The 27,499-nt window shown below is 44.3% G+C and overlaps 5 protein-coding genes across 5 annotated transcripts; 2 read left to right on the top strand and 3 right to left on the bottom strand.

The window, feature by feature from the left end:
• Window positions 1–4,820: 4,820 nt before the first annotated feature.
• SERLADRAFT_410087 (uncharacterized protein) lies at window positions 4,821–6,024 on the bottom strand (the record flags this gene model as incomplete). The annotated part of the gene is made up of 4 exons (XM_007321133.1): window positions 4,821–4,899; window positions 4,959–5,066; window positions 5,127–5,787; window positions 5,898–6,024. 4 exons carry the CDS (start codon window positions 6,022–6,024, stop codon window positions 4,821–4,823), a joined length of 975 nt encoding a protein of 324 aa, XP_007321195.1.
• Window positions 6,025–6,611: 587 nt separating this feature from the next.
• SERLADRAFT_440676 (uncharacterized protein) lies at window positions 6,612–11,310 on the top strand (the record flags this gene model as incomplete). The annotated part of the gene is made up of 15 exons (XM_007321132.1): window positions 6,612–6,620; window positions 6,677–6,691; window positions 6,748–6,765; window positions 6,836–6,853; window positions 6,920–6,937; window positions 6,992–7,280; window positions 7,335–7,544; window positions 7,595–7,896; window positions 7,992–8,612; window positions 8,970–9,644; window positions 9,701–10,082; window positions 10,144–10,176; window positions 10,437–10,469; window positions 10,521–10,646; window positions 10,703–11,310. 15 exons carry the CDS (start codon window positions 6,612–6,614, stop codon window positions 11,308–11,310), a joined length of 3,357 nt encoding a protein of 1,118 aa, XP_007321194.1.
• Window positions 11,311–15,624: 4,314 nt separating this feature from the next.
• On the bottom strand, window positions 15,625–16,339 carry SERLADRAFT_410085 (uncharacterized protein; the record flags this gene model as incomplete). The annotated part of the gene is made up of 4 exons (XM_007321131.1): window positions 15,625–15,773; window positions 15,823–15,883; window positions 15,937–16,149; window positions 16,262–16,339. The coding sequence occupies 4 exons, from the start codon at window positions 16,337–16,339 to the stop codon at window positions 15,625–15,627; spliced, it is 501 nt and encodes a 166-aa protein (XP_007321193.1).
• Window positions 16,340–16,626: 287 nt separating this feature from the next.
• On the top strand, window positions 16,627–17,817 carry SERLADRAFT_440674 (uncharacterized protein; the record flags this gene model as incomplete). Its single annotated transcript, XM_007321130.1, has 2 exons — window positions 16,627–16,800; window positions 16,858–17,817. The coding sequence occupies 2 exons, from the start codon at window positions 16,627–16,629 to the stop codon at window positions 17,815–17,817; spliced, it is 1,134 nt and encodes a 377-aa protein (XP_007321192.1).
• A 757-nt stretch (window positions 17,818–18,574) lies between these two features.
• On the bottom strand, window positions 18,575–22,163 carry SERLADRAFT_410083 (uncharacterized protein; the record flags this gene model as incomplete). Its single annotated transcript, XM_007321129.1, has 18 exons — window positions 18,575–18,732; window positions 18,798–18,843; window positions 18,895–18,978; window positions 19,036–19,065; window positions 19,102–19,114; window positions 19,629–19,770; window positions 19,911–19,998; window positions 20,069–20,110; window positions 20,215–20,313; window positions 20,363–20,380; window positions 20,689–20,765; window positions 20,912–21,008; window positions 21,065–21,202; window positions 21,253–21,411; window positions 21,463–21,585; window positions 21,663–21,734; window positions 21,785–21,861; window positions 22,106–22,163. The coding sequence occupies 18 exons, from the start codon at window positions 22,161–22,163 to the stop codon at window positions 18,575–18,577; spliced, it is 1,521 nt and encodes a 506-aa protein (XP_007321191.1).
• Window positions 22,164–27,499: the final 5,336 nt, after the last annotated feature.

Raw genomic sequence — 27,499 nt, 5'->3', positions numbered from 1 at the left:
CAAGTCAAAAAATACGAGGTTTTTGCTATCAATCACGCAAAGCAAACGTAGCAACTGGTCACATGCTCCATTATTTTCACATTCCCACCCATTGCAGACAAAAAACAGGAGACAAAAAGAGCAAAAAGAGCGAGGTATATCAATTGCAATATAAGCAACCAAAGTCTGTCCCAGATAGGGAACCCGACACAACCGTCAAATCAGCTATCCATGGATGACTTTCCCCACATGTTTGCTATTCTGACACAAGGAATAAGCAGGTAATGAGTCAAAAAATGCGAAAATTCTCAGTCACAAAACACAAGACTTGTGATAGGAAAAACAAACAAAGGCAGCGGTCGATAAATCTGGAAAAATAGCAAGTATATCCCGTCAAAACCCAGTATTAGTATCAACAAAGCTCAGGTTTATAGTACACCGATCAAGGCAAAGAAAAGCAAAAACAAAACAAAAAAAAACAGGACTTTGACACAAAAGCCGGGGGGAAATTAACCAAGTCCTGGCTAGCATCAGTGATGGGAACATAGAGACAAAGCCCCCCTTGGGGGGTTGGGGGGGCCAAGTTAGCAGGTTCAGAGTAGTTCCCACCACCACCACGCCACAACATCATTTAGCGTACACATATACTAAATCACGGTCAGTACTAGCAAATGAAGTTGAACAGAGTCAAAAGAAAAACAGGACTTTTGCAGAACAAGTTGTCACTATCAATGATTAGTGTTCTTGATTGCCAAATGCCTCTCAGTATAAGATACAATCCTACTGATGCATGACTGAGAAAGGACTTGTGATGGTTCATACCAGCAAACATCTAGTATAGACGTATACTAATTCCCTTGTGCACAACCTGATAAGAGAATCAAAAATGAGAAAGATTTCCCGCCACAGGTCTGTGATTACCAAGCAATACTTCGGGATTATATGACAGAGTCTATGCAGAAAATGAAGCCAAACAGGGCCAGACAGACACCAAAAAAAACGAGGTTTTTGCAATAACCACCAAGTCAAAGGGACAAGTCACAACCACTACAGAGACATGAGACATGAACAGAGCATGGCAATCATCCCAACGACTATTTGCACATATCAGGGCAAAGCAAAGCAAAGGCAAAACAAACAAAAATTTTGCAAAAAAACAACCACCCAGCCATCAAGTGAGCATGGGAGAAGACAACAAAAGGAACAAATCACTCTCAGTTGGCAAAATGACAAGGCCAAGTATTCCTACCAGTGTCAGACAACTTTACAGACACAGAACAAGTCAACAAATGCAAAATTTCTCAGTCTTGAGATACAAGACTTGCAATAAGAAACACAAGCAAATACAGCAGTCAATAAATCTGAGAAAATAATCTCATCTAAGCCCAGGATTAGTATCAACGGGGCTTGGGTTTATAGGACACAAATCAAGGCAAAAAAAGCAAAAATAAGACAAAAAAAAACAGGACTTTTGCCACAAAAGCCGGGGGAAAATCAATCAAGTCCTAGCTCTTTTATCCTTCGAATCCGACTCGGTTTCAAAACAGGCTGTTGTTGCCCAATTAGGTCAAGGTGGCGATCAAACGAAGCCGCAAAGCGGCTGAGTGAGATCGGTGGGCTGGAGGCGTGATGAAGAGATACCAGACTGCCCTCAATGGAGGTAGACGAGCAGTTTCGGATTTTATTCCTCATCAGTGGTATCTTCAGAGGTTTATATAGTGAATGCAAACTGGCAGAGTAGCGGCACTTTAAATCGCATACTCCGACGGAGTCCTATTGTGGACAAGTCCGGAACTTACACGCGTCACCGATCACAAGACCAGTTTGCTTACTACTTGGGCGAGAACTGCTGAGATGGGAGCCGAGATAGGGTGAAATTTAGACAGGGGTAACTGGGCCGGTAGATCTAGACCACCGTATCACATCATTCTTTCGCCTAGGTGCTATACTTAGACAAGGGATTACCAATTGCCGAGTCAGCGGTGATTACATGACTCATTCATGCTTAGGGTTCGGGGCCCGCGGGTAAAGATAGCCCGGCATGTGTTCTGAAGCCGCATTAAAGCCGTCTGGGCTTATCAGCCAATCATCAAATCGCAAATACAATTGTACCACTTTCTAGACCCGCTCTATCTCCCTCCCAGTCCGACACGAATGCCGGGGGGCGGATACCGGTTAATTCCGGATAAAGGTGTCATGACAATCACGTCAGCAGACCATAATAGAGTTTAGACTCAGCGGCTCCCCTTTAGGGTCATTTCATCATTAAGGTCCGGTAGGAAAGGTCCCGGACCATACCGAAGAGTAAGAAAGGTTAACATTAGAGTAAAGTACGAAGTCAGAAAGACCTCAAAGTATAGGGAGCAAAAGGCGACCCCGGAGGGGCGCCGTAGTGACCAAGGTGTTTAAGCAACTCTGCTATCAATAGCGAGTGAACATACATTTGTTAGGCGTGGTGACATAGCAAAAGCTTGTAGCACCACCCGTTTATGGACAGCCGAAGCCGCCCGACAGGTACCATAGGTTAAGATTAGGGTTGGCCGGTTAGGGCTAAGTGGTTAGGGTAGAGTTAGGGTAACATTAGAGATAGGGGTTTGCTCCCTTGAAAGAACATTGAGCAGCATAAGGTAGCCAGGACCGCTTTTTGCCATACGGACACGACGTCAAAGACATTCTTCATACGTTTACGTGATACCATAAAGCGTCTATCACAAAGACCAGCTACTTTGACATCAAAGACCCTTCCACCGATAGCTCGGCTGCCGGGTAGGCGTTGGGTTGGATCAAAGAAGGTCCAATCAACCGGCCTGGTACTAGGACCAAGCCGGGGGTAGTTTACATAGCGTTGGGGCGCCATATAGGGATCTTCCACCAATAATTGCTCATCAGGCGCATCTTGGTTCCCGTTAGCGTCATCGATCACGCATTTGGCTCCACGTAACGCGGGGGCCATAGCTCCCACCGCTGCGGCATCAGATGCCCGCCGACGCCTGGGTACAGCAATTACGCGATCTACTGCTTCGATGAACTGATCCTCGACCAGACCACGGGCATTCAGCCAGGCCTGGTGTGCATCAGATCTAGCTTTTGCAGTAGCGTGCTGGGCGTGAATTAAATTCACGTGTTCCAGCCAGGTGGTTGTGATAATTCTACCAAGTTCAGTGACGTTAAAACAACTCCATGCAGGATTAAACTCGGTTTTCAAGACAAACATGTCTCGTGTTAGTTCTCTAGTCACTAGTCTATTTTCCCATCGTGTTCTTAAGTTATCTTTTACCCAAGCATCCAACACGCGCTCTGGATAACCGCAGCCCATATAGAGGCCTTTAAGGCCCCTAATGGTGTCTATGTAGTGCTCTGGAAGACTAGATAGAACCGCGAGGCATGACATCTCTCCGATAAAGGTACCCTTTTTGATATCTTTCGGATGGTGAGATAGCCATGGAAGTCGTTCTCGGTGGTTAAGCTTTTTCTGGTATAGCATATGCTGGACTGATCTAGCGATCAGGTCGATATATACCGTCATATCAAGGAATGCCGTATTGTATTCCGAAGCTTCCCACTCTATTGTGACATCTTTAATTTTAATACGGCCCGCGATCATCAAAGCTTCTTCCGCAAAATCAGCGTAAACAAGGGCCAGGACGTCATTGATGTACCTACAGTAGAAGGCAATGCGGTCATCTGGAAGGCATTGTTCTTCATAGTAAGCGCCATACAGGTTAGCTATATCTGGGGAAGATGCAACTCCCATAGCAAGTCCCTGAAGCTGTTCGTATGTATGTCCATTAAAGTCACAAAGAAGGTGTACGTTCGCAAGTCTTAAAGCCCGTAAGAACAAATTGCGCTCGCCTGGTGTCGCATTGGGATTGGCCATTCTCCACATACGGATCATAAGATCCATGCACGGCTGTAGTGGTATAGACAGGTAGTAGGCAACTATGTCACCGGACACAATCCAGCACTTTTTATAGCGAGATAACGTAACTTTTGATAGTCTCAATGCTAATTCCTTGCTCCCTTTAAGGATGTAAGGATGCGTATTTAACATTGGCTTCAGACATTTGGAAAGGTATTTACCAAGGGGCGCTTGAGGACAAGAGTGACATGGAACAATTGGCCGCATTTTAGTGGGAGTTTTATGGATTTTTGGAATACCATAAAACACCGGCACAGCTGGCTCTGTTTCGAAATCCTCGCCGCCTTCTTTCATGATAGGACATTTAGATACCAGAAAATTGGGTAACTGTGAACCGCCGATACCAAAGGTAGCAGCAAATATGCCGGCTTGATTCATGTCTTTCACTGTCTGGAGGAGAATGACTTTTCTCTCTTCCACCGATATCCGGCGGTAGTTCAGAGCATTGTCTAACAACTCCTGGGTTTTAGAGACGACCCAGTCTCTCTCGCATACTGATATTCCAAGGTTCTTATCGGTAGGAAGAACCACATAGTTCTGTGACCGTAGGTATGTTTTGAGTTGGTTTAGATCCACCAGTTGAGTAGAATAACTGGCTTCTCTCTCAATCGTTGGTACGACATTGTCAATGTAATTGTTAACAAATGTCCATTCGTTTGTGATCCCGCTCTCTATGTACACATCCTCAAGCCGGGGGAGTTCATGTTTCCGTGGCTTGTGGAGATCGTAATCTGGGTCATAGTCGTTTTCGACCTCTAAATCACCCGCTAAAGCTGATTTTTTCATAAAAAAGATTCGCCATCTTAGACTTTGGACGAAATCAACATAAGCATGCTTTATTTTTTCGCCCTTAATGGGCCGGGCCAGTAGGTACCGCATTCCTACACTAAGGTCCGTTTGCAAAAAGTCCGAAATAACTACATTAGGGCCCAAATGTACCCTGCTTCTGAACCGAGACCCAGAACGCAACATGGCTGGGGCGGAAAGTATAAGTCCGCGAACTGCAAGTGGGTACGGCAATGTAAGTATTTCATCTGGGTATGACAGGGGATTGACATACAAAAATGTTTTCCCGGCCATAGCGTCCAGCGTATGGTGGATGTTCATTTCCTGGAGGGTCTCCCTCCTCCTCTGCGCGCGTTCGAGCCACCTCGCATCATGTTGCCACCTAGACGTCATACATTCATCTAAGTCAAAGTCATGAGTAAGATAAGCTCAAGAAACCCACGTATCAGGGAGCCACGGGCTTGGGATCTTGCCTGCTGGATACGCGCTGTCGTCGCCTGGCCACCATTCACTCTTGCAGAGTTGGTGGGCATGTGAGACCTCGTTCCACATGTGTTTGAATTTCGCAAGCCGCGACCTTGTCCGCAATTTTGCGGGTTCAATGGTCCGGCTGCATTTGCCTAGAACAGTGTGAACATTCGCACTGATTGTCTCCTGGTAATCAGAAGAACTTATGTTAGTGCGTGGGCGGGACTGTGCAGCGACTGCTTTCTGCACCTGTTTATTAACCTCCGCGGCGATGCGGGCACCCTCGTCGTCTTGTTGAGCGTCTCCCATCTTAACATCTGTAGCATCTTTCAGATTCTTTTTTGCCTCCTCCCGGTTCCTTTGCTCCATATCACGAGCGCGCTCAATGTGAACGACGCAGGAGAGGATAGACGGGAGGTCTTTAGTGAGGTTTTTTGCCGTTCTAGTGACGGCGGGGTTGACAACCCAGGCTTGAGTCGGATCAGCAGCATTGCTGGGGATCTTATGCGTCTCCTTAAGAGACGTCTCCACTGACTCAATAGCCTCTGAGACAGCAACATAGTTGGTCTCTAAGGACAAGCGCTCCCTGAACCATTGTAGCTCAGCACGCTTGACCGCGATAAGGACAAAGAAGCCTTTACGCTGCACTCCTTAGCACTGGCGTTGGCAAGGTCACGTAGTAGGGGGCGTAAGGCCGGCTGGTAATCAGCGGGGAGGGCACTGACTATCTCGCTCACAGACGTACAAAGACCTATAGTCAGAATACGGCCGGCGTGCCCTCCAGCATCATTGTCAGCTATACTAAGGTAGGTACTGGCATTGGCTAAGAGCGAGGGGGACATGGCACGAGAGAAGGACGGAAGGTTAGACATGCTGGAACAATAAGGAACAAAAGGCTCAGCGTGAGGGTAGGAGGCCTTGTGAGGAATACCGTGCGGTGTAAGATAGTGATCAGCCTGTTTAGTTAAGGTGGCGATTGAACGAAGCCGCAAAGCGGCTGAGTGAGATCGGTGGGCTGGAGGCGTGATGAAGAGATACCAGACTGCCCTCAATGGAGGTAGACGAGCAGTTTCGGATTTTATTCCTCATCAGTGGTATCTTCAGAGGTTTATATAGTGAATGCAAACTGGCAGAGTAGCGGCACTTTAAATCGCATACTCCGACGGAGTCCTATTGTGGACAAGTCCGGAATTTACACGCGTCACCGATCACAAGACCAGTTCGCTTATTACTTAGCGTTATTACACCCCCAAAGTCCATGCTTCTTTTTTGCGGTGTGCGGTGCAGAGTTCCTGCCTAATTTGGTTAGTTACGAGCCTGATTTGGTTCATTACAAGCCAAATTGGGTGTAACAATCGGAACTCATGATGTTGTGCGGTGCAGCATCGCACTATGTCATTGACGCTCCATCCCATATTTGGATCTCCTTCCAATTTTCAATATATTCAATATATTCAGAATGTCTTCTGTTAGTTTACACATTTATATTTGTATTTGATTAGCTAATTAATTATGTAATCACAGATTGCAGCCCCCCAAGTTTGTACCCAAATATATGCTATACCTGGAATAACTAACCATCTTATTACGAATAGGCTTCAAACATCTTTCAAGTAAGTAATCTAGCATAAGGTCATGCTACAATGGTCAATATTCAACTCACATCTACTTCACTATGAACAGGCCCCTACTGCTGTTCAAGTACGTCAATCAGTGATCCTGATCACTAAACTTGCTAATGCTGACTATGACTTACAATATCAATAGACTGCAGGTGTAGCTCAAGTACATTGATTAGTGTACCTGAACACTAATCCTGCTGATGCTCATTGTTTATAGAACAACCCCATTCATAGGCAGCTCTTAACAGAGCATATCTTGCATGAGTTGTCGCAGGCAGAAATCGGTTATGCCATGCTTTGCATTGGCGGTACTGACAATGACTTGGGTACTGGGCCCAACCTCATTAAACAGTTTTACAACCCAAGGCCCATTAACCAGGTAACCTTGAAGAGTATTTCAACTTATGCCAAGGCCAAGGCCCTCTTGAATCATTACGAGGACAAGGCAATTACAATTGGAGTACACCATCAACACATTGCTGGTGGCATTGAGCCTTCCAATGGTGGTACTTTGCCCCATTCGAACTATGTCTAGTGGGCTCAGAGAGTCTATCAAGCAGGTGCTGAAATGCACCTGTTTAATGGAAACCATCGGGTCCAATATATGAAGACACAACATGCAAAGGCCTTCTATGATTTACAACAGGCCAAAATGCAAGTCATTGCAGCTCAGGACGACTTGACTAGAGATGTGGCTGAAGCAGAGGCAGCAACTCTGACTGCATATGTTAGGGACCACTCCATATGGCTGGTAAAATTCTATGACATAGGTAATGTTGTGCTGATTTAGTGTTCTCGATCACTAACCAACCTGTCATAGATGTTATCAATGCCAGCGCCAACCGTACACTGTTATTGCATGAGCTGACTGCCAACGACTCAGCTCCAGGCAGGGACAATACGGATACTGAAAAGTATAAGAACTTGTTACGCTTATACCGCGACTGCAAGCCCGAAGAAAAGGCAGAACTCTGCACTCAGGTTTCAACAATGTGGGCCCAAGCAAAGGAAAGGATGTCATCTGGCTCTCGTCCTGCATGGGCAGTCAACTACAACAAGTTATTTGATTTCATGGTGGACCTTTATGCTGTCAAAGAATTTGAAGAATCTCGCCATACATCTGTCACAACATTCTATTGCAATTGACATCCTCACTTTACCAAGGTGAGTTGTGATAGCCTTTGATTAGTGTTCCTGAACACTAAACGTGCTTGTAGATGAACATTGCGCTCTTCACACCAATGTTGAAGATGCTACACTTTTTGGTGTCTCCAGTCAAGATGCTAAATCTTGATCAGTACACATTCAATGTGTTGAGAAAACCTTTCAACCTACAAGCATACCCTGGCGAACGGCAACAGGTTTTGGATGCAGCACATCTAGAATTTGTCTCTCAAATTATATCACCAGAGGTTGAGCCCTATCTCAGTCTACTCTCTTCTGGGATCCTAACAGTCATAGATAGCTCCTTCAGCACCCAGCTCTCTGCTGGTATGTGTTATTATGGCAGTGTAGAGCCTGGAGAAACAGAAGTATATGAAACAGCATATAAACAGTATTGGGCTACTGCAATCACTGCAGTGGAAAAGATTATACCTGAATTGCGGCCTTGTGATTCAAGCTCTTTGATAGCAATCATCCTGGATAACATGGTCACAAAAATGCAATGGCTCAGAACTGGCTTTATGCCATTCAAAGGTCCACATCTGGACTTGACAACGCTACCACCAGTCTTAACACCACACGTCTTTCCTTCACTAACATCTGTCTGGGAAACAAAGGGCCTGCCACCACGTGATCCAAAAGATGAAGTATTACTGGCTATATGTATGGGCCAAGTAAGCCATTATAGCAGCCCATTTAGTGTTCTCAATCACTAACTGACTGACTACAGGTGATATCCTGGTTTGAACCTACTGCTACGTTCCCTGTTACAGGTGGCAATATGCATAAGAGCCACCCATGGGACTGCGTCACTGGTGCTCTCATAAAGTACCTTAAAAACCGGTTGAATGTTTAAGATCCTGTATTGAGGGAGCAATTTTATCACAAGGTGAGTCACATCTTATCAGTATCATCTACAAAATACTAACTTGTGCAATGTCAAGATCATGTCAATCATCATCAGCAGTTGAAGGGTTACATTCCCTGCCTTTGAAGTAGCATGGGCAACATCAAATGATAACATCACACAGGACAAAATATCCGACCTTTGTTCAGCTGTCAACAAACCGATGGTAACAGCCATTAATACATTCTTACACGGATGGTCTAAAGAGTTGTCATTGCTGGGCAATACTGCTGAGTATCTCATTCTTCCAGAAGCCAGCAAAGCCCTTATCAAAAGCTGCAGGGCAGAGCTGCCAACCAAAGATCAAGAAAAGGGCCTTTACGCAGTCCATCAACTCTTACGTGTATCTGGCTTCCCATGGCGAACCAACTTGCCCGTTGGTTGTGGCCTCATCCAGCATCTCATAACTCAGAACATCCATTGTGCAAACAACAAGGACACTTTGAAGTTCAACATAATCTGGGACTTGCGAAGGGACCTAACCAAATGTATGTCTGAGATATACAAAGACTTGGGTTTGGAAGATGAAGGATATTATTGGTGGGATGGTATCGTTGAACAACCTGAATTTGAAGAGAATGACCACATGAAGGATCTCTTGCCCAGCATGAACAGAGTAGAAAGTATTGCAATGACGTCTGCCAGAACATTGAAAGGTTCAACACTTGAAGACAGAAATATACAGTCGATGCTTGAAATTATTCAAATTGCATCACGACCAGAACTAGGAGGATTCAAGCTTGGTGGCAACCTCATGCTTGATCCAGAGGTTAAAAATGCCTTGACGGAGTTTATACAGGTGAGTACTGGATTAGTGTTCAGGATCACTAAATGACCCCTTATCACTTTTTCTAGGTACTTGGTGGTGTATCTGACAAACAACATATTCGTGTAAGGGAACCTACAGAGGACCTTACTGCACCGTATACCAAGGCTCAACAGGTCAAGGCTATCAGGTCTAATGGTCTGCAACGTGAGCTAGATGATCTTAGGATCGCTTCTTCAGAAGAAGCCAAATTATATTGGAGAGGACGTAAGGATAATGAACTCAAGTATACCAAGGCTTTGCAATCAACCAGTACTCTTGCGCTTAATGAGGAGGTGATGAAGAAACATCTTGCAGAGGCAAAAAAGAAGACTTGGGAAGAAAAACAACTGAAAAGAAGTACATTGCGGGTGACACCTTTGTTAGCTAATGCTGCTGCAGTAGTAGCACCAACAGCAGTAGCACCACAAGGTATTTACTGCCAGACCTATTTAGTGTTCAGGATCACTAACACCTCTCCCTCTGTTTGTAGCTCCTATAACACAGAATGCAGTCAATGTTTCTGGTTTGTTCAATTTATCTCATCATACATGCTATAATACTAACAGAGATATTCTATCAATCAGAACCTTCTCAATCCACCTTGACAATTCCGGTTATTCTAAATGATGAAACACTCTTTGCCATGGCTGATGACTTGTATCCCGAGAGCAATGACATGGTTGCAGGCCCAAGCAAGCCAAGGAAAAAACATCTTGGCCAGAAATTTATACATAAGGAAATAATTATCTGATCACGCATTCAATCTGATCTATATTTCACTAGAACCCTCACTCTCTACTTTGCAATCTGATACTGGTAAGCTAACCCTGATAGTGATCAAGAACACTAATTGACCCTCAACCATAGGAGCCTCTTCATTTAAGAGATCCACCCCTTATGACTTTGACTCGGAAGAGAGAGTGTCAAAGAGAAGTCGTGGAGGAGTTGATCATAATCTGGCAGAGGAACTAGCCAAAAGGTTTAATAACCTTTGTGAGTGCTTCATTACATGTAGCTACAATATTCTGATTATAACCTGTTACATTCAGCTACCATAAAACAAGCTGGGCCTAAACTCAAAGTATCATGGATTGCAGTCAAGAATCATGTTGGCTTGAAAAGGCGACCTGCCAATCTTGACAAGTTCCCTATCCTTTGGCAAGAAGTTATAAAGATGGCCTTGGCAAACACGAGTAAATCATGCCATACATACCTAACCAACTTTTGCAAGCATCAGGTAAATGCTCCAGCTGATGCTACAATGGTAGACCTCCTTGGTACCTACACCAGCAATACAAACATAGGTCACATAGCAAGGGAGACATTGCACTTGTATTCCACCACCACAACATCAGCACCAAACCCTGTGTCTCAGCTAGGTCAATCATCTGCAACTGAAGCTGCTACAACAGTTCCATCTGGTGACAAAGGCAAAGGGAAAGCCAGAGAGGATATAGTGATGAACATTATGCAACCTTCACAAGTACCAAAGGACATTGATATGGAAGAGGCTAATGATGTCCATAATGGTGATAATGAGATTGAGGAAGAAGAAGATGATAATGCAGACGGAGATATGGACTTTAGTGGTGAGGATAATGATGAAGACAATGTTTCATATGAAGTAGAGTATGGCCCTGATCCTGGTAGTGATTGATGAGACAAAGTCTTATACAGTTTTGATTAATATGGACATATAACAGTTGATTGCTTGTATATTACTTGACATTGAAGACATTGGATATATATATGTAGCTCATGTGTAACTTTGTAACTTGTTGAAACGATGGTAGTGATCCTGATCACTAATCAAGCCAATAAACATACTCTAATGTTGACTGAGACTTGCAGTTGAAAGTACTGCAAATGTGTAGAAGGTCTGATAGTGAATGTGATGACTAAGCAAGTGCACAGCCACCAAAAAAAAAGTTGACGGAGGTTTACATTTGAATACTATATTGTGTTGTAGCAAGATATTGTAGTGACAAACACTATACAGGTGTTACTGAGTCATGAACTTGAAAAGTTATAACAAAGTACTGATGTCCACATCCAAAAATCTGGCTTATCAACATGATATATACTAGTTACATAGTGCACAAGGGTAAGAAAAAAAAAAAAATATTGGCCCCTATATGATGTGATATTATAAGTTGCAATATGTATGCTATAAGATCAAAGAAGTCAATGGCTTATACTTGAAGGTGGTATGTATAAAGTTAGAACAATTCTGTGAGTGTAAGTATTGCTTTTACAGTAAGAGGAAGATTTGTTAACATGGTATAATACAAAGTACTGACAGAAAGATATACACTAGGGTGTTGTGTAGGTACATGTGGTGGTGAAGTATAAAAAGTTGTGGAGAAAGGCAAAGTGAAGTACGAGTATGTGGACATGGTTGTGGACATAGCACTACCGCTAGGAGTTAGGATTGACGAAATGTCAGAATTGAATGCAGGTGTAGAGAAATACTTGAAGGAGACATGGGCTAATTTGGAAAATAATTGTGGGTGGAGGCAATGCTAGGTATAGGACGATATAGCGATATAGCAAATGGAGAGTATGCGAAGGGCGCTGAACAAGGTGAAGGAAGATGGATGCCCAGTATGCTATATCATGAGTGAAGGTGAAATATCAGTGCAACACTGGATGTACAGCTGCCAATCACTGTTTAAGGTTGGAGTGTCTGTTGGAGGGTACAAGCGATGGAAGGGTGGAATGCAATACCACCAACAGAAAGGTATATGCTGGAAGTGTAATGTACCGACGTGGAGTGATGAACTACAGAACGTACTGGAGAAAGGTAAGGTGAGGTGTGAGTGGCGAGACATTGTACTACTACTTAGCTCTTTTATCCTTCGAATCTGACTCGGATTAGAAACAGGCTGTTGTCACCCAATTGGGATATTTATTCTTGAGAATTATCGCCTATTTTACAGTGTTGCCGCCCGATATGGGGTGTTGTCGCTCATTTAGGTTCCTTATTTCTGTCTTGCTGCTGCGTCAAACTTATGCGCCCGCGGACGCATTCAAAATCAATCATACCATTCCCACGCCCGCGGGCACATAATACACTACACAATATTGTAGCTTGTAATACATGATGCACAGCCACAACACATGCATTCAATGTTCAATGTTGTTGTGCAAGTGTCGCCTTTGTCTAAGTTGCTTGTCTATCCCCCGCGGACAAATTACTTTATACCCCAAATGATGCCATATATTTCTCAGTATTGAGTCGCTGTTGTCGCCCAATTAAGATGCCAACTCCTCAGATCGTCGCCTATTCCTCAGTGTTGTTGCCCGTTATGGGTGTTGTCGCTGAATTGAGATGTTTATTCTTGAGAAATGTCGCCTATTACTCAGTGTTGTTGCCCAATATGGGGCGTTGTCACCCAGTTGAGCGTGTTGTCGCTCAGTTGGGTTGCTTATTCATCAATTATGTTCAACTGTGCCGGCCCCGGCACTTGTCTGTAAGTCAACTACCTTGGGTAGTATAATTTGTGGAGACTTTGGGTGCACAGCCCTTGTTCCGCGATACACTCTGAGGGCCATGAAATCTAACTTACAGTGCACAGACTGTAACAAAATCAACGGCAGAACTAAAACAGTCTCATTCATCCATGTTAATCTGCAGTTTGCTTTGATATTGTGAAGAGACTGCAATGGGCGTCAGTAAAATGTCCTGGTGTATTTATTGATGTAAGTCTGCGCAAGGACTGGGCCGAATCATTTCATCCCGCGCGTGCGGTTAAGTGACACATTGGAGCTAATCTTTTGACTTGAGCCTCCCATGGGCACACGGCTGAAGCATTTCATTGCGCGCTGTCATGCACCAAAGTTGATTGGTAGCATGGACAGGTGTTAATAACGAAGCGAATATTCAAAAAGACTCGCCTTTGCGCCACACAGGCACAGTGCCACATGGAATAGTAATTAATATTGCCCTTTTTGAACTTGTGGCTGATCAGCACCACCTCTATTAGGCAATCCAGTCACATTCACCTTTGCTTTTCCATCCGGTACTTTCCGCATTTCGGCATTTTGGCAAATTTTCGCGTCGCCACTGGCTACACATTGCATTGCGCCCTCGCTTTTGTTGTTTCCCTTAATCCCCTTCCTTTGCCTAGCCCCACCATGGGCCCCTTCCTCTCCTTTTTATTCTCACCTGACGGTCGTTTCTGGATCCCCATTCTAATCCACCTTTTCGTCACCTCCACCCTCCTCCTCCTCCTCATCTTATTTGCACCCCCACCATTTCTGATGTCACCACTTCCTATCCGCTTCCGTCGCCGATCCATAGACTACCACGTGCCACTGCTGATATCAGCAAAGCCCCGGCGGCCGGTTCAAATAGGGCAACAGGTCCATCTTTATGACGTCGATCTACCATCATATACTATCAAAACATCGGTCGCTCGTCTTGCCTGGTTGGAGCGTGGGTGGGTAATTTTTGAGCTGGAGAAGGTTCATCCCCTTGTGTTGCCCATGTTCATCGCTGTCCCATTCACTTGGGTACACTTATCTTTTGTCCATCGTCTTCGCTACAGCTACACCTACCACACGCTCCCTGGGACTCACTTGTTCCAAATTGGAACTACTCCTCTCCCTCCCTCGTTTGATCAGGTGGTCCAACACAACCAGTCCATTGGTAAGGCCATGGAACTGTCGGATTTGGACTAGGTGGTGGACCGGTGGCTCCAGTTTCTTTTTCTTCAGCAGAACATTCATTTACAGTGCGATTATTTTTGATTTTTGAATCATTTTTATGGACACATATTTTTTTAGAATGCCTGACTGACAATAAAGGAACTGTGTTGATACTGATAGTGTTTTGCCTTGCCCTTTTTTTTACTGCATCTTCCCATGACATCATGATTTTCCTGCTCTCTTTTTGCTATTGGACTTTACTTTATGGTTGTACAAACCTCTAACATTACTCACAGCATTCATTGTTCTATCTCTTTCTTTTCCTTTTTTGACAATCTTATCCTGTACTACCTACGTAGGATTCGTCAGCGTACATTCCTTCCTTCATGTTCTTTCTCATTCTTTTTGCACAGCTATACTGTGCATAGCCTACTTTTCTTTTACTATATAAACCCCTGTATTTTACCTTGTAAAAAAAACAAGAACTCCAATCCAGACTTCTTCTCTACTCTCAAGTTCACTACTCTGCTGCTTGTGATCCAGTGTGGTCACAACACTTCCCACTGCTACCACTGTCAACTGCTGTCATCATCACTTCCCACTTTTGAAGTCATTGTCATCCCTTTCAGTTAGAGTCCTTCTGAGCACTACAGTTTGTGCGTCAGGAGCCTGCTATCACTGGGAACCTCATCACCTCGTCATCCTCGTTGTTCTCAAACCTACCTTGGCTATGATTAGCAAGGTAGTGCTCGTCTATACTCGCCACAAAGCCCCTATCTTTCTATAAATTCAACTATCCCTCCTCCTCAAAACCCACACTCATACACCTCTGGGTTTTACTTTGAAGGATCCTCATACATACCACCCCATGAACAACCAGAGCACCCACTGTTCTAGGAGGCAAAGCCCATAAACAAGTTCCGTGGAATCTGGGAGGATTGTGTGTTAGTTTGTTTTTGTGTGTGGTTTTCTAACTACAGTTCTCATCATCAACAGTGCATGCAGTTAAGTGACACGTTGGAGCAAATCTTTTGACTTGAGCCTCCCATGGGCACACGGCCGAAGCATTTCATTGCGCGCGTGCGGTTGAATCGCCCCCAACGCATTGGAACGTCTTTTGAGCCCCACCGCGCGCACACGGCCGAAGCATTTCATTGCGCGCGGGCTGAACCGTCCTATGCCACCTTGGAACAACTCTACCTTCTTGTGCTCCCGCAGAGCATGCACCCGGAGAGTTCAATTCACTAATGATATTAGTACATGCCAGTTATGAATTAAATGGATGGATGGCTATGTATTACAGAATTTTTAAGTTACATTGCTATTGCTGTGATTGACAACTACGTAGTCGGTGTATATGATTGGCTAAAAGGTCACAATAGCTATTATAATGAGCCTCTGCGGCCTGTAATTCCTCCGACGTCATTTCTTCAACCTCTTGCTGTGTCAATTCATGGTTGAGATCTATAGCTATACAGGGTGAGGTTAAAGGACGGATTGGCGTGTATAAAACACTTACCTGGCGGTAGCAACCCTGTAGCCAATCTATCAAAACTCTCCCGCGGGGAGTTTGGGACCTCCTGTAGACAAAGCCTGTTTGTCATTGGGTTATCATGTTGCATACATCACTCACATATGGCACCAGAGCCTTGTGCTTCTCCGTGTGGACCGCACTGGTTTCTTTATGTTTGCCTTTCCTGTCCGAGTCTGGTTGAACGTCCTTGAGCGCGGACAGGGCTAACAGGGCTCCTCTTTTGATGATGTCCGCGTGCTCGAGATAGCGTGCCCTGAGTTTGGCACCAGGGACCCAGCGGTCCAGTAGTCCCCACATCACTTCCAGCTTCTCCTGCCATGGAGTTTAGAAGTGAACTAGGAGATCAATGAAGATCACTTGCCTTTTTAGTCTCGAACTCCAGCAGTAAAGTGTCAGCCCTAGGGTGAAATTCGAGACAGTGGACAGTCGATTTGATGTCCAGAGCTTGTATGTCTCTGATGAGTTGAGCAATGCTGTTGGGGAGAACGACGGAGCTGGCCATGACAACGACGAAAAGATAGGTGAGAAGGGCGCGATGGCGTATTTATGGTCAGCGCGCCACTTGGCCACCCATTGTTTTGGTGTATTTTCAGGAAATGCCACATCTCGTTACCCGGTGGATGCATGACCTGCTTTGGTTAATCGAAGCTTCAAGCGTTCTCGGCCACCATTGTTTTCCTGCGGAGTCACACATTCCGTTGACCAGCCATATAAACCGATCCTTTGGTGTGTCAATCAATCCAAACCCCCATCACCGACCCCCACCTCTCATCTACACAACTTCACAACATGTGCGCGGCAATATTCACTGACGAACAGTACTCCGCTCAAAAGCTGCGGTGGCTGATCAAAGACATCAAGAAGACCCACCGACACGCCGGGGGCTGCGAGCCATTCACTGGCAACAACAACAACAAATGGGAAAACCTCAAGGTCGATATGAATATCTTGGGGGAGTGCTTTGTAAGTACTTTGTGCATTGTCCGCGCTTTGGGTCTAATCGCTGACACCTTTTCATAGTGTGAACTTCAGTTTTTCAGCCGATTCGATCTGGAGCTGCAAAACCGGCGAGATCTGCGCACCATTGCGGAGCAGGCGGTCGAGGCCATCCGCAGCACCATTGCGGACAACTTGATCATGAAAGACGAAATGACCCTCCTCCGCAAGCTTCCTGGAAGCCATCTCAACTCTTTCCTCGATGGAGAGGACGTGGACCTATACCCCACTGAGGACCTTGGCCTCTCCGATTTTGAGGTGTTCCTCCGCCCCGGATGGAACCTCACAAGCAGCGACGGAAACGTCCCACACTTTGACTGTCCCGACAACGACTCTAGTGTGATGGTCGTCGGGGGTACGGAGGACGACGAAGGCATATCGCCCGAGCTACAAGCAGAGCTCCAGGCGTTCCTCGGGGATGGAGTGGAGCTTGAGGAGGACGAAGAAGGCGCACCGCCCGAGGTACAAGCAGAGCTTGAGGCATTCCACGGGGCTGAGGAAATCGTCCCTCGGGAGCTTGCGGAGGAGTTGGAGGCGTGGCTTGGACCGGAAGTAGAGGCAGAGGTGGAGAAAGAAATCCCGAGGCACGTGCTCAACGAGCTAGAGGCGTTCCTCGGACCAGAGGTAGATGAGGACAAAGAAGAGGTTTTTCCGGGGATTGTGAAGGAGCTGGAGAGCTTTCTAGGCTCGGAAGTGGACGAGGTTTCGCGCGGGGAGCAGGAAGAGGTGCCACCAGAGGTTGTGGCAGAGTTGGAGGCATTCCTGGGACCAGAGGTGGACGAGGTACCCATCGAGCTCCAGGAGGAGTTGGAAGCCTTCCTTGGGCCAGAGGTTGACATCACTGGGCAGGACAGCATGCAGGAGCTGGAAGCTAACCTGTGGAACGTAGCTATGGAGGACAATATGGTAGACAAAGCTACCCTCAAAGAGCTCAAAGACTTCCTCAGCAAGGAGGTAGATGAAGAGGACATGATAGTAGACTAGAATACCACCTCCTGTATTGCAAAAATTCATGTACAAATTGTTCCGTGAGCGCTGACCTCTTAAGCTATGTAATGAAGAAATACATCGTTGTAGTGATCTCCCCACGCGGATGAGCCCGCAGTCTTTTAATGACTCATACAAATGGCAGTTAATGTAAGCATGCAGACATTCTCCGGTGTGCAAAGCACATGAATATTGCGCGGACAAAGTTTTGTTTGGCGCACGGTGAATAGACCTCAATTACAGTTGCTCCTCGCAGACTTACGGCCTAGAATACCAAACACCATGAATGATTTGTTGCCCTTGGGATGGGTGAGTATGGCGAGTAGACCATTTGGGTAGCTATCCCTGAAATGCCACGAATGATTTGTTGCCCTTCGGATGGCATTTGGGTAGCTATCCCTGTCCGCGGGCAAATGCATCGCATATCATTCTATAATTCTCCGGTCTGCGAAGCTAATGAATATTGCGCGGACAAATTTTTGTTTGGCGCACTGTAACAGCATGTGCACTACACAAGTGATCTATAAACTAAACTGAATGATTTGTTGCCCTTGGGATGGGTGAGTCTGCACAACATCCACCACCTCTATCACTGAGGAAGGGGAGGTCATTTACACAATGAATTAGTGCTAGGGTTGCAGAACTAAAGATGTTGTTCGGTGGAGGTCAAAAGAAAAGCACAAGAGATTTCATTACAGCATTCACACATTTTACTTAGCAATATATTGTTTCTACAAGTAAAGAAAAAGATAGTTCATGACAGCTTGACGTCCATCACATCCCGCACCTCAATCAACTGCATTTGATGTTCAGCCACCGGGCAAGTAAGCTGCGCGCAAGTCATCTGGACTTCCCTCAGATCCTCCGCGGACAGCGACGACATGTCCATGTCTTCGAGATGGCTGATAGGAGCTTTTGCAAAAAAAAAGAAGACATTTCAGGAGATGTATGTGGAGGTGAGAAAGGACTGGACTTACACATTCCATCGTCGAGGGGCAACGCGAGAAGTGACTTCTTTGTATCCTCAGACGGCCAGTAGCATCACTGGCATCTCCTCTTGCAGGGACCGCACACAGAGCCCTTGCTCTTCGGGTTGTACACGCAAGTCAACGGTGTGCGGCCGTCGTCATTAGCCTTGCAATTTGCGCAAGGAAGCATCTGCAAATGAGTGTATTAAGAAGATCATCCAACTGTACAATGCTTACGTGAACGTACCCATGGAATTTCTAACGTCTCTGGATATTGCTAGTAATTTTATATGATACGCTGTAGCTAGCACACTATAGCTAGCACACTATATCACGCATTGTACAAAATGAGTAATTAAAGAATAGTGAAGACAATTGCCCCGCAGGCTTGTTGTACAGCTACCGTTGGACACAAATACCTCGCGCGGGGAGAATGAATCGACTTCTCAGCCACCAATTGCTAATAACTTATATGGTACGCTAGAGTACGCATTGTACAACATGTGTGATTGAGAAATAGTACAGACAATTTCCCTGCGGGCCTATTGTATAGTTAAAGCTACCATGTGTTTCATTACTCTGGGTTACGCGTTGTGTAGCTCATCTTGGTATTTGTATCTTCGCTCCGCGGTTATGCATTGTCGAATATCCAGTGTATTCACAGGTCATATTGTTGCACGAATTGTCTTTAATAAAATGGTTGACGTGAGTGTTCTGCGTCCCGCTAGGAGGCTACAATTTCTGCGCTCATTGGATACACATTGTAGGATACACACTGATCTCATTCATAAGGTTAACATATTTTCTCGCCATCGCTCCCCCCTCCTCCCCGCGGCCAACCTTTTCTTACTTAGAGCTACTTGCACCGCCGCGAGGCTTCGCTGAAATTTTTCCAGTAGCTCCTCCGACATCTGTATGGCCTCCCAGTCATCGTCGGCAGATGTCGTTCTACAAGGTTGTCCGACGCAAGGTAACCATGGAGCTGAGAGGTAGTTATTATGGAGTGTTGCATCAACAACCTTAATCTTACCTTGGTCCCTCTTTTGTGCTCGGATTAATGCATGCTCTAACCAGTTGTCGTTCCAACTGCAAGGGGTGTCCCTCCCTGTACATGCAACGCACCGAGTCGCTTTTGATGAGAAGTTTGCGGTGGATACTTCCTTTCAACATCCTCCGATGACTGGATTGGCGGAACACTCAACGCACTCTGCTACCTATGTCACACAGCGATCAGATCGTTCCAATATATCATTTCATAGTACATTACAAAATACACTCACAAATGGTATGTAGAGACGTCTCTCCCAATTTTGCGCTTTGATCTGCGCAAGCTTTCATATATGACTTTGTTGCTCCTCGGGAGACCACTGCTCGGCACTCTGATAACATCAATATATGCTTTCCTTCGTATTGACAAGAAACCTACCTGGTTGAGCATCGTCAAGTCCTCCGCGGACCCGGTTGGACTTAACATAATGTTTTTGTATGCCTCCTCCATAACTTTGTCAACGTCGGGTCGCGTTGCCTGTGTACATACCCATTACGAGGGGGTAGTTGATTGGTTGAAGACTTACCATTTCTGTAGGAGTAATCTGTGGGTGCAGAAGAAATCACTCGGGCACTGCTGTATCACAGTGTTTAGGGACGTCAAGTCAGTGGGCTTCAATTTTAAAGACAAGACGGCACTATCCGTCAACGTAATTTTGTCATTGATTTCAAGTAATACAAATACAATATTTTTATTCGTCTGTCATCGGAGAGGGCGTTGTTCGTGTTTCGATGATGCTCCAGAAGTACATATAATGTGTAGCCAGCGTGCACGTTAAGCTGACTTGGCAGCCATAGCTGACTGTATTCTACACTGAGCCTCTATCAGCTCATTCAGCAGCTCCCCACACACATCCGCGTCCTCATCAAACTGTTTTGCGGTCGAGTCGTTTGCAGAAATGTGGCCACCAGGTAGCCAGGTGAGAAGGGCTGATCACAAAATAATCAACTCATTGAATCACTGCACATATTATAGCCAACAGGAAGTTACCTGGAGCGTCATTGAGAGAGCTGATGTCTGCGGCCACATCCGGGTGAGTCCACACACACCTCTTTTTCCTCTCACAACAGCCCACGCAGGATGAGGTTTCCGTGATCACCCTCTCCGTCGAAACTTAACTTCTTTGCGACATCCTCTGGGGAAAGGTTTCTCCCTACAACAATCACATGGAACTGCCTGCTGACAAGACAATTATCACCCAGGCATTCAAAAACTAGGATGTGCATACCAGCGGTATTTCGAGTTGTCGTGAAAACAGCCATTCAGGTAGCCGCAGTTGCGTTACCCAGGTGTCAATTGTCCATGGAGGAGATGTGAGCGTGGGAGGAGTTAATTGGTTGCCCGGTATACGGGGCCTAATGGGAGCCTACAATGATTGAGAAAGCAAGGTTTGATGGGTGCCCCCAAGGGACTGACCTTCGATGAAGACTCATGAATATTGGTCGTCCGCGGGTGAATGGACGGGGTGAAGACGGGGCTAATATTGTTCTGCAGGCGCGCGGCAGGCGTTGACGTGGTAGGGACAGCAGTAGGGGTAGTCAGGACAGCAATTAGGGTAGTCGGGTGACTGGGAATCTACAATCTTTGTGTAAGAAGTTGCATTGGTGAAACCAGCGAGTAACTGACCTTTGGTGAAGAATGATGGCTGATGTCATTCCTCGGGAGCGTAGCGCGCTCGTGCCTGGGCATGGCAGGAACCAGTATTGTACCTGGGCTTTGCGAGTCGCTGGTCATTGGCCAAATGGGAGCCTACAACCATGTGTAAGAAGTTGCATGGGTGCTTCCAGCGAGTAACTAACATCGTTCCTCGGGAGCGTGGTGCACACCGGCGTGGGCGTGGCTGGAACCAGTATTGTACCTGGGCTTTGTGGGTCGCTGGTCATCGGCCAAATGGGAGCCTACAACCATGTGTATGAATATGTTTGGCGAGGAGTGATAAACAACTGACTTCTACGAACTGCACAGAACTCTCGCATTCAGAAGTAACACTTTCACGGATGAACTCATTGTTCAAATTCCTATTCACTATAAAAGCCCGTCGCATCTGTAGCTATCTCTTTGGTTTAATATTACTTGAGAACTCCTGCATAAAAGGTCCCTCCCATCCTAAGCTATATTGTCCTCCTCTTGTTAAAATTATCAGTTAAGCCTGCTTTGTGATTCCTAACAATTTGGTGCTGGCAAATAATGAGAGAACAACTACCAACTTGTATTTGCATACAGTAGCAAGACTTTATGCTGGCAATAATTAGGATCATCATATAAACACATGGACACTGTCTCTTAACCTTGTTGTTTGTGTGACTGATATTCTCATTTATGGCCATGTCCCAATATTTGATGCTGACAAACAATCAACTACTAAACAAATGCTTTTATATACAACACAACAAAAGCATTGTATGTATACTCAGTGAGTAACACTTGCAATATAACAGCAACACCTATAGACATCCTGCAAACACATAGAAACTGTTAGGAATCATATTGCTATGGTTGGGTGATATTTCCATATATGGTTATGTGCCAAGGTTTGGCTCCAGCAAAAAATCAATGATAGAATACCAGGTATGTCTGTATACTTAGTGAGTAACACTTGCAGTATGCTGGTGAAAAAATTAGACATCCTGTAAATACATACAGTAAAAACAATCAGGAATCATATTACATAATAAAAGAGGGGGGTCATTTATACCTTGCTAATTATTTCATTGATGCTCTCCTTGTGAGGGTACTGTCTCCTTCTGAGGTAGCAATGAGATCAATGAGATCTGTAAGACAAGAAGTGAAGTGAGTAAAATTATGCTGAAAGAAAATGAGGAAACATACCTTCTTTCAATTTCTTTGATCCAGCAAATGGTAAGTTGTGGTACTTGATCCAATCTTTCAGCCCATCTTGAGTAAGTGCCTGGTTAAATTAATCATCTGTTTCATAGTATTTGAAACAGAGAAAAGGGGAAAAACTGATCTGCAACTGTTTACAAAGACCGCTTGGTCTAGTAGCTGTGTCTGAGACTAATGGGCTGCTTGTTAATTGTGAATTAGGAGGATTGATGCCTTGGACTTCAGAGGTATCTGTTGGCAACAGATGATCATCATCTGGTGGCGTGGGTGCTTTTTCCTGATGAGAATTCTGTAAGTGTTAGTACATTAGAAAATAATTGACAGAAAAGTAAAAAAAAACTGTACCCCTCCAGCTTGTTTCCACAGACTCCAGAAGTGTTCACCAGTTGTTTGAAGATACACTATCATATATGAAAATGTTTCATGTATGGACATGGCAACATATGACATATTCTATGCTATCAAAAGTACCTCATCTTGAAGTACACATTCCATAGCACTATGTCACAAAGTCTTATAATTTGTTGACCGCTAGTTCTGGAGATATGAGCCAAACAAGAATGCTTGTATCACTTACTGTCAGCCACCTGACAGCAACACTGAAAATTTACCACATGGCTTCCACATGGTTTGCACATGGTCAGTTTTCAAAAAGGGAGATTAAATTTCCTACAGCATATTTTGCCATTATCTGAATAACCACTTTACTAATCATTCTGATTTTTGGGGAGTAGATAATATGTTCACATCCCTATCCTTGTGAATACTTTTGGAAGAATTCCATATAAGAAAATTTTCTTTAATCCTCTTTTTACTGTGGAGAAGGCTAGACTGGCCTGTGAATCTTACAAATAGAACACTGTGCCTGACTGAGTCACCTTTTACTCTACACTTTCAAATTACCTTTCTATTTTTGTAATCAAAAGACCACTCTAGAATCATATCTGTCACAGACAATAGTAGTCCAAGAGTGACTACTATTTGTGATTGTTTATTATTTACCACAGTTATTCTATATTCTATCTCAAACTTGTATCAGTCATCTAGTGATATGGTATAAGCTCATCTGCTGTCAATCACTGAAGCATAGTCAAATCTTACTTCACTTTTCTATTGATCATCAGTACATTATAGTCTGTCCTTTATCAAGTGTAGAACATTACTATTATCATCCTATTAGTCCCTCAACAAGCAAAGACTATCATTGTCACATCTGTGTCAACCACATTCTGAAGCTAGGTCATGTAACACTTCCCATCCATACAAACCTTCACATGTCTATCCACACATCACTACTTGTTCTTTCTATCATTAAGGACACTTTTATCATTGTCATATTAGCCTTTCGGAGCACAAAGACTAATGACAAACTCATAAACTAGAGATAAATAAATTCCACCCCACAAACAAATTAGGTTATTGCCCATTGTCCAGCTTAGGTTGTAAACTTCTGACAACCCTAGGATAAAGTTTTTGGTACCTATCCCATATCAAACATTTTATCAACAAGACAACATATCACTGAGGTATGACATTGCCTTGATGTTGCACTAAAAACAAACATGTCTGGCCACCTTGTAAGTTTTGATAGTAGCAGCAATGGATTTGCAGGCATTTTCTGTGGTCCCAATGTCTGCCCAGGCTGTGAACATAGTAGTAATAGTTTTGCCCCCATGTATTGATAGTGACCCCATAATTCATTAGTGTCATCTTCTGGGATGTTGGGGGAGTTAGGGTCAGCATGCTGGACATGCACAAGTAACTCAGTCACAGCATCGGAGGGACAAGTGTATTGGGGAGCCAAAAAAGGGGTGCCAACACTGGCTTTCATTGCCTGGACAAGTTTAATAGTTTCATTTTCAAGAGGATATTACAAGTTCAATATATCTGTAAGATTGTGTATTAGTAATTGAATAAAATAAAATAAAATAAAAGCTTACTGAGGATATCTTCAATTAATGTATTCACATTGACAAAAGATATATCAATATGGTCAACTGTGGATTATTGGGTTTCTTGAGACTGAGCTGGGCCATTATTGTCAAAAAAGGATGAATAATAAGCTTTGAGGCTGGAAATATGAAAAAGTTAGGGTGAAATGAAGAGATGGATAAGAAAAGACTTACTTGGGTGAGCTTGGGGCAAAGCTTCATTTAATTGAAGCACAGGGGCTCCCTTTGACAAAACCAGATAGACTTAGTGTCGGCTAAACAGCCATTGTTCTCCTGGAGCGACCATTGTTCTTCCAGGAGCACAGCCACCACCTCCTGGAACAACCATTGTTCTTCCAGGAGTTATTGTACTTAAGCGAGTACCACCTCCAACTATAAGTAGTAGGGGGTTTAGCATAGAAATACCTTAGTCAGTTCTACATCCTTCCAGGAGGTGACTGAGGTATGTTACATTACATTTTATAGATATTTACCTTAAGCTGACATCTATTGTAGTTCGGGCATTCTGCCCATTCACTTAGGTAAATAACATAGTCATTTCTACATCCTTCCAGGAGGTGACTGAGTTCAGGCATTCTGCCCATTCACTTAGTTCTCTTACCCTGTCCATCTGAACTGGCCTGCAACTTCTCAAAAACCTTTTTCTTAAGACATTGTGAGGCCAGAGAGAGAGTCCAAGACCACTTCCTCACTGACAGACCTGGGTTTTTATCTGTGTGACCACTGGATTGGTCCAGGTCACTTTTGTTGTCAGGATTGCTGAGTGCTGTTGACATAGTGAGAAGCTACATTCACATTATATTTTGAACTACTAATACTTTGTAACATTTCTTTCAAACATCTTCCATTATCTTCATTTACACTTACACTTTCCACTTTTTTCCAAACATTACATAAGCATTGGACATTGAAACACTTTGACAAAAAGTCGGACACATTTTTCTCAACACCTCAGTCTTTACAATAATAGACTGAGTCTCTCTTTTGACAGACACTCTTTATAGTGCATAAAATGCACGGTTGCTCTTGTGGAAAAGTAGAGATGCACCAAGCACATGATCTGCTTTCCAATGACCAGCACACAGAGCCAGGAGTGGCTGCTATTGCTCAATTATGATGAGGGCTGCAGTCCATTCCATTTGGAAGTAGGTCTAGAAGTAGGTCTTGGTTTTTCTGGCTGGTTCCTTGATGTGAGATGTCTTGGGTGGGTGGAGATTAAGGAGCTTGTTCTAGATGAGACAAGCTGTGGCCTTAATAGCAGACCACTTATTTACAGATATGAGAGTGCCATCTTTATGTTGGATGGTTCTCTCCATCACAGGGTGGGACTTATTTGTATCACTGATGTCAATGTCAGGGTCTTATTTACAGTTGTCCAGCATCCAGAGAATTTCAGGTGGGTATTCACTAGGCTATTTGACAGGAGTTTGTGGGGTTAATGAGACAATAGTGGTGGGTTAGTTGGAGTTAAAGTGGGAGATGAAATCACTTGGCACAATGTAATAAAACTAAGTGAAACTACAATAGATGTTAGTTTAAGGTGATCTCTAATAAATGTAATGTAACATACCTCAGCCACTGCCCGAGAGGCTATAGAAACGACTGAGGTATTCCTATACTAAACCCCCTACTACTTATAATCGGAGGTGCTACTCGCTACAGTATAATGACTCCTAGGAGTACAATTGTGCTCCTAGGAGAACAATGGCTGCTTCGGCAGAGACCGGGTTTATCCGGTTTTGTCACAATGGAGACATCTCAATGTCTAACATAAAGTGTAGTTAGCATTATACTGAATGTTGAGGGGGGGGCTTACCTCAAAGATACAGATTTCTCCTCCTTCAGCAACTTGATGATGGCCATCAGATAATTAATTTCCTGTAGATAAGCCTGCCTAGCATCCAAGAGCTCCCAGTTTCCAAAAGAAATGACCTGTCCACCTGCTAAGAGTTCTTGTCTCTCTATTATGTAGGTCTTCTGCTCCTTGACCAAAGTCTGAATCTCATTAACAAGTGTCTCCTTCTCACTTAAGGCCTTTTGTTGAGTGTGATTGAGCTGAGCTAACTGGGTGGTGACAGTCTGGTAGTTTGGAAAAGCTGAGCAAAGTAAGGGTTCTTGAGTATATCTGCAAGGGATAGATTCTTAACAGATGGAACTGTTGAACTGAAATTTCTAAGTGAGGGAAGTGGTGGGATCAAAGGGCCCAAACCTGCTGCTGTCCCACTAAAATTAGCACCCCCACCATTAGTACCATCAAAACCAAAGAAGTTGGGCTTCAAAACTGGAGGGAAATTTGACATAATGTGAGTAGAAAAAAACAATGAGAAAATCTGTTAATTGTTCATGGCTGAGGCTTTGACAAAGTAACATACTTTTATGCAGGTGATGGTGAGTTCCCAAAATAGAAGTCCCCACAATGTACCAATCTAGAGGCTAGATCAGTATCAAACACACAGTAAGCAGATCATGATAAGCTCACTGTGTGTTTGATCTGATACCATCATGTCATGCTCATGTTCTATGTGCTATCATCTCAATTTCTCACTATAAAAACAATTAGAAAACATAACCAGAGAGATATTGACCTTTCAAATGCAAGAAATCACACCCAGAAATTCACTAGACATTTACAGGACTGTATATCTACCAGTACCAGGCTATTGCATAACTGTGGGGCCACAGATGGGTGGGGTATGTAACAAATTTTGTCTATTTCCTAATAGCCAAGACATATATTCCTGGACCAAGTTTCTTCAGAAGTACTAGAGGGCTATATAGATATCTATAAATATACTAATGTGGAACTGAGTGGTCCTAGTGGTCAAGGATTCTCCAATGATAATATCTCTGAAGTTGATGCTACACAT

The sequence above is a fragment of the Serpula lacrymans genome (genome assembly GCF_000218685.1).
Source record: "Serpula lacrymans var. lacrymans S7.9 unplaced genomic scaffold SERLAscaffold_10, whole genome shotgun sequence".
NCBI classification, from domain to species: Eukaryota; Fungi; Basidiomycota; class Agaricomycetes; order Boletales; family Serpulaceae; genus Serpula; species Serpula lacrymans.
This window is presented reverse-complemented; position numbering and strand designations above follow the sequence as displayed.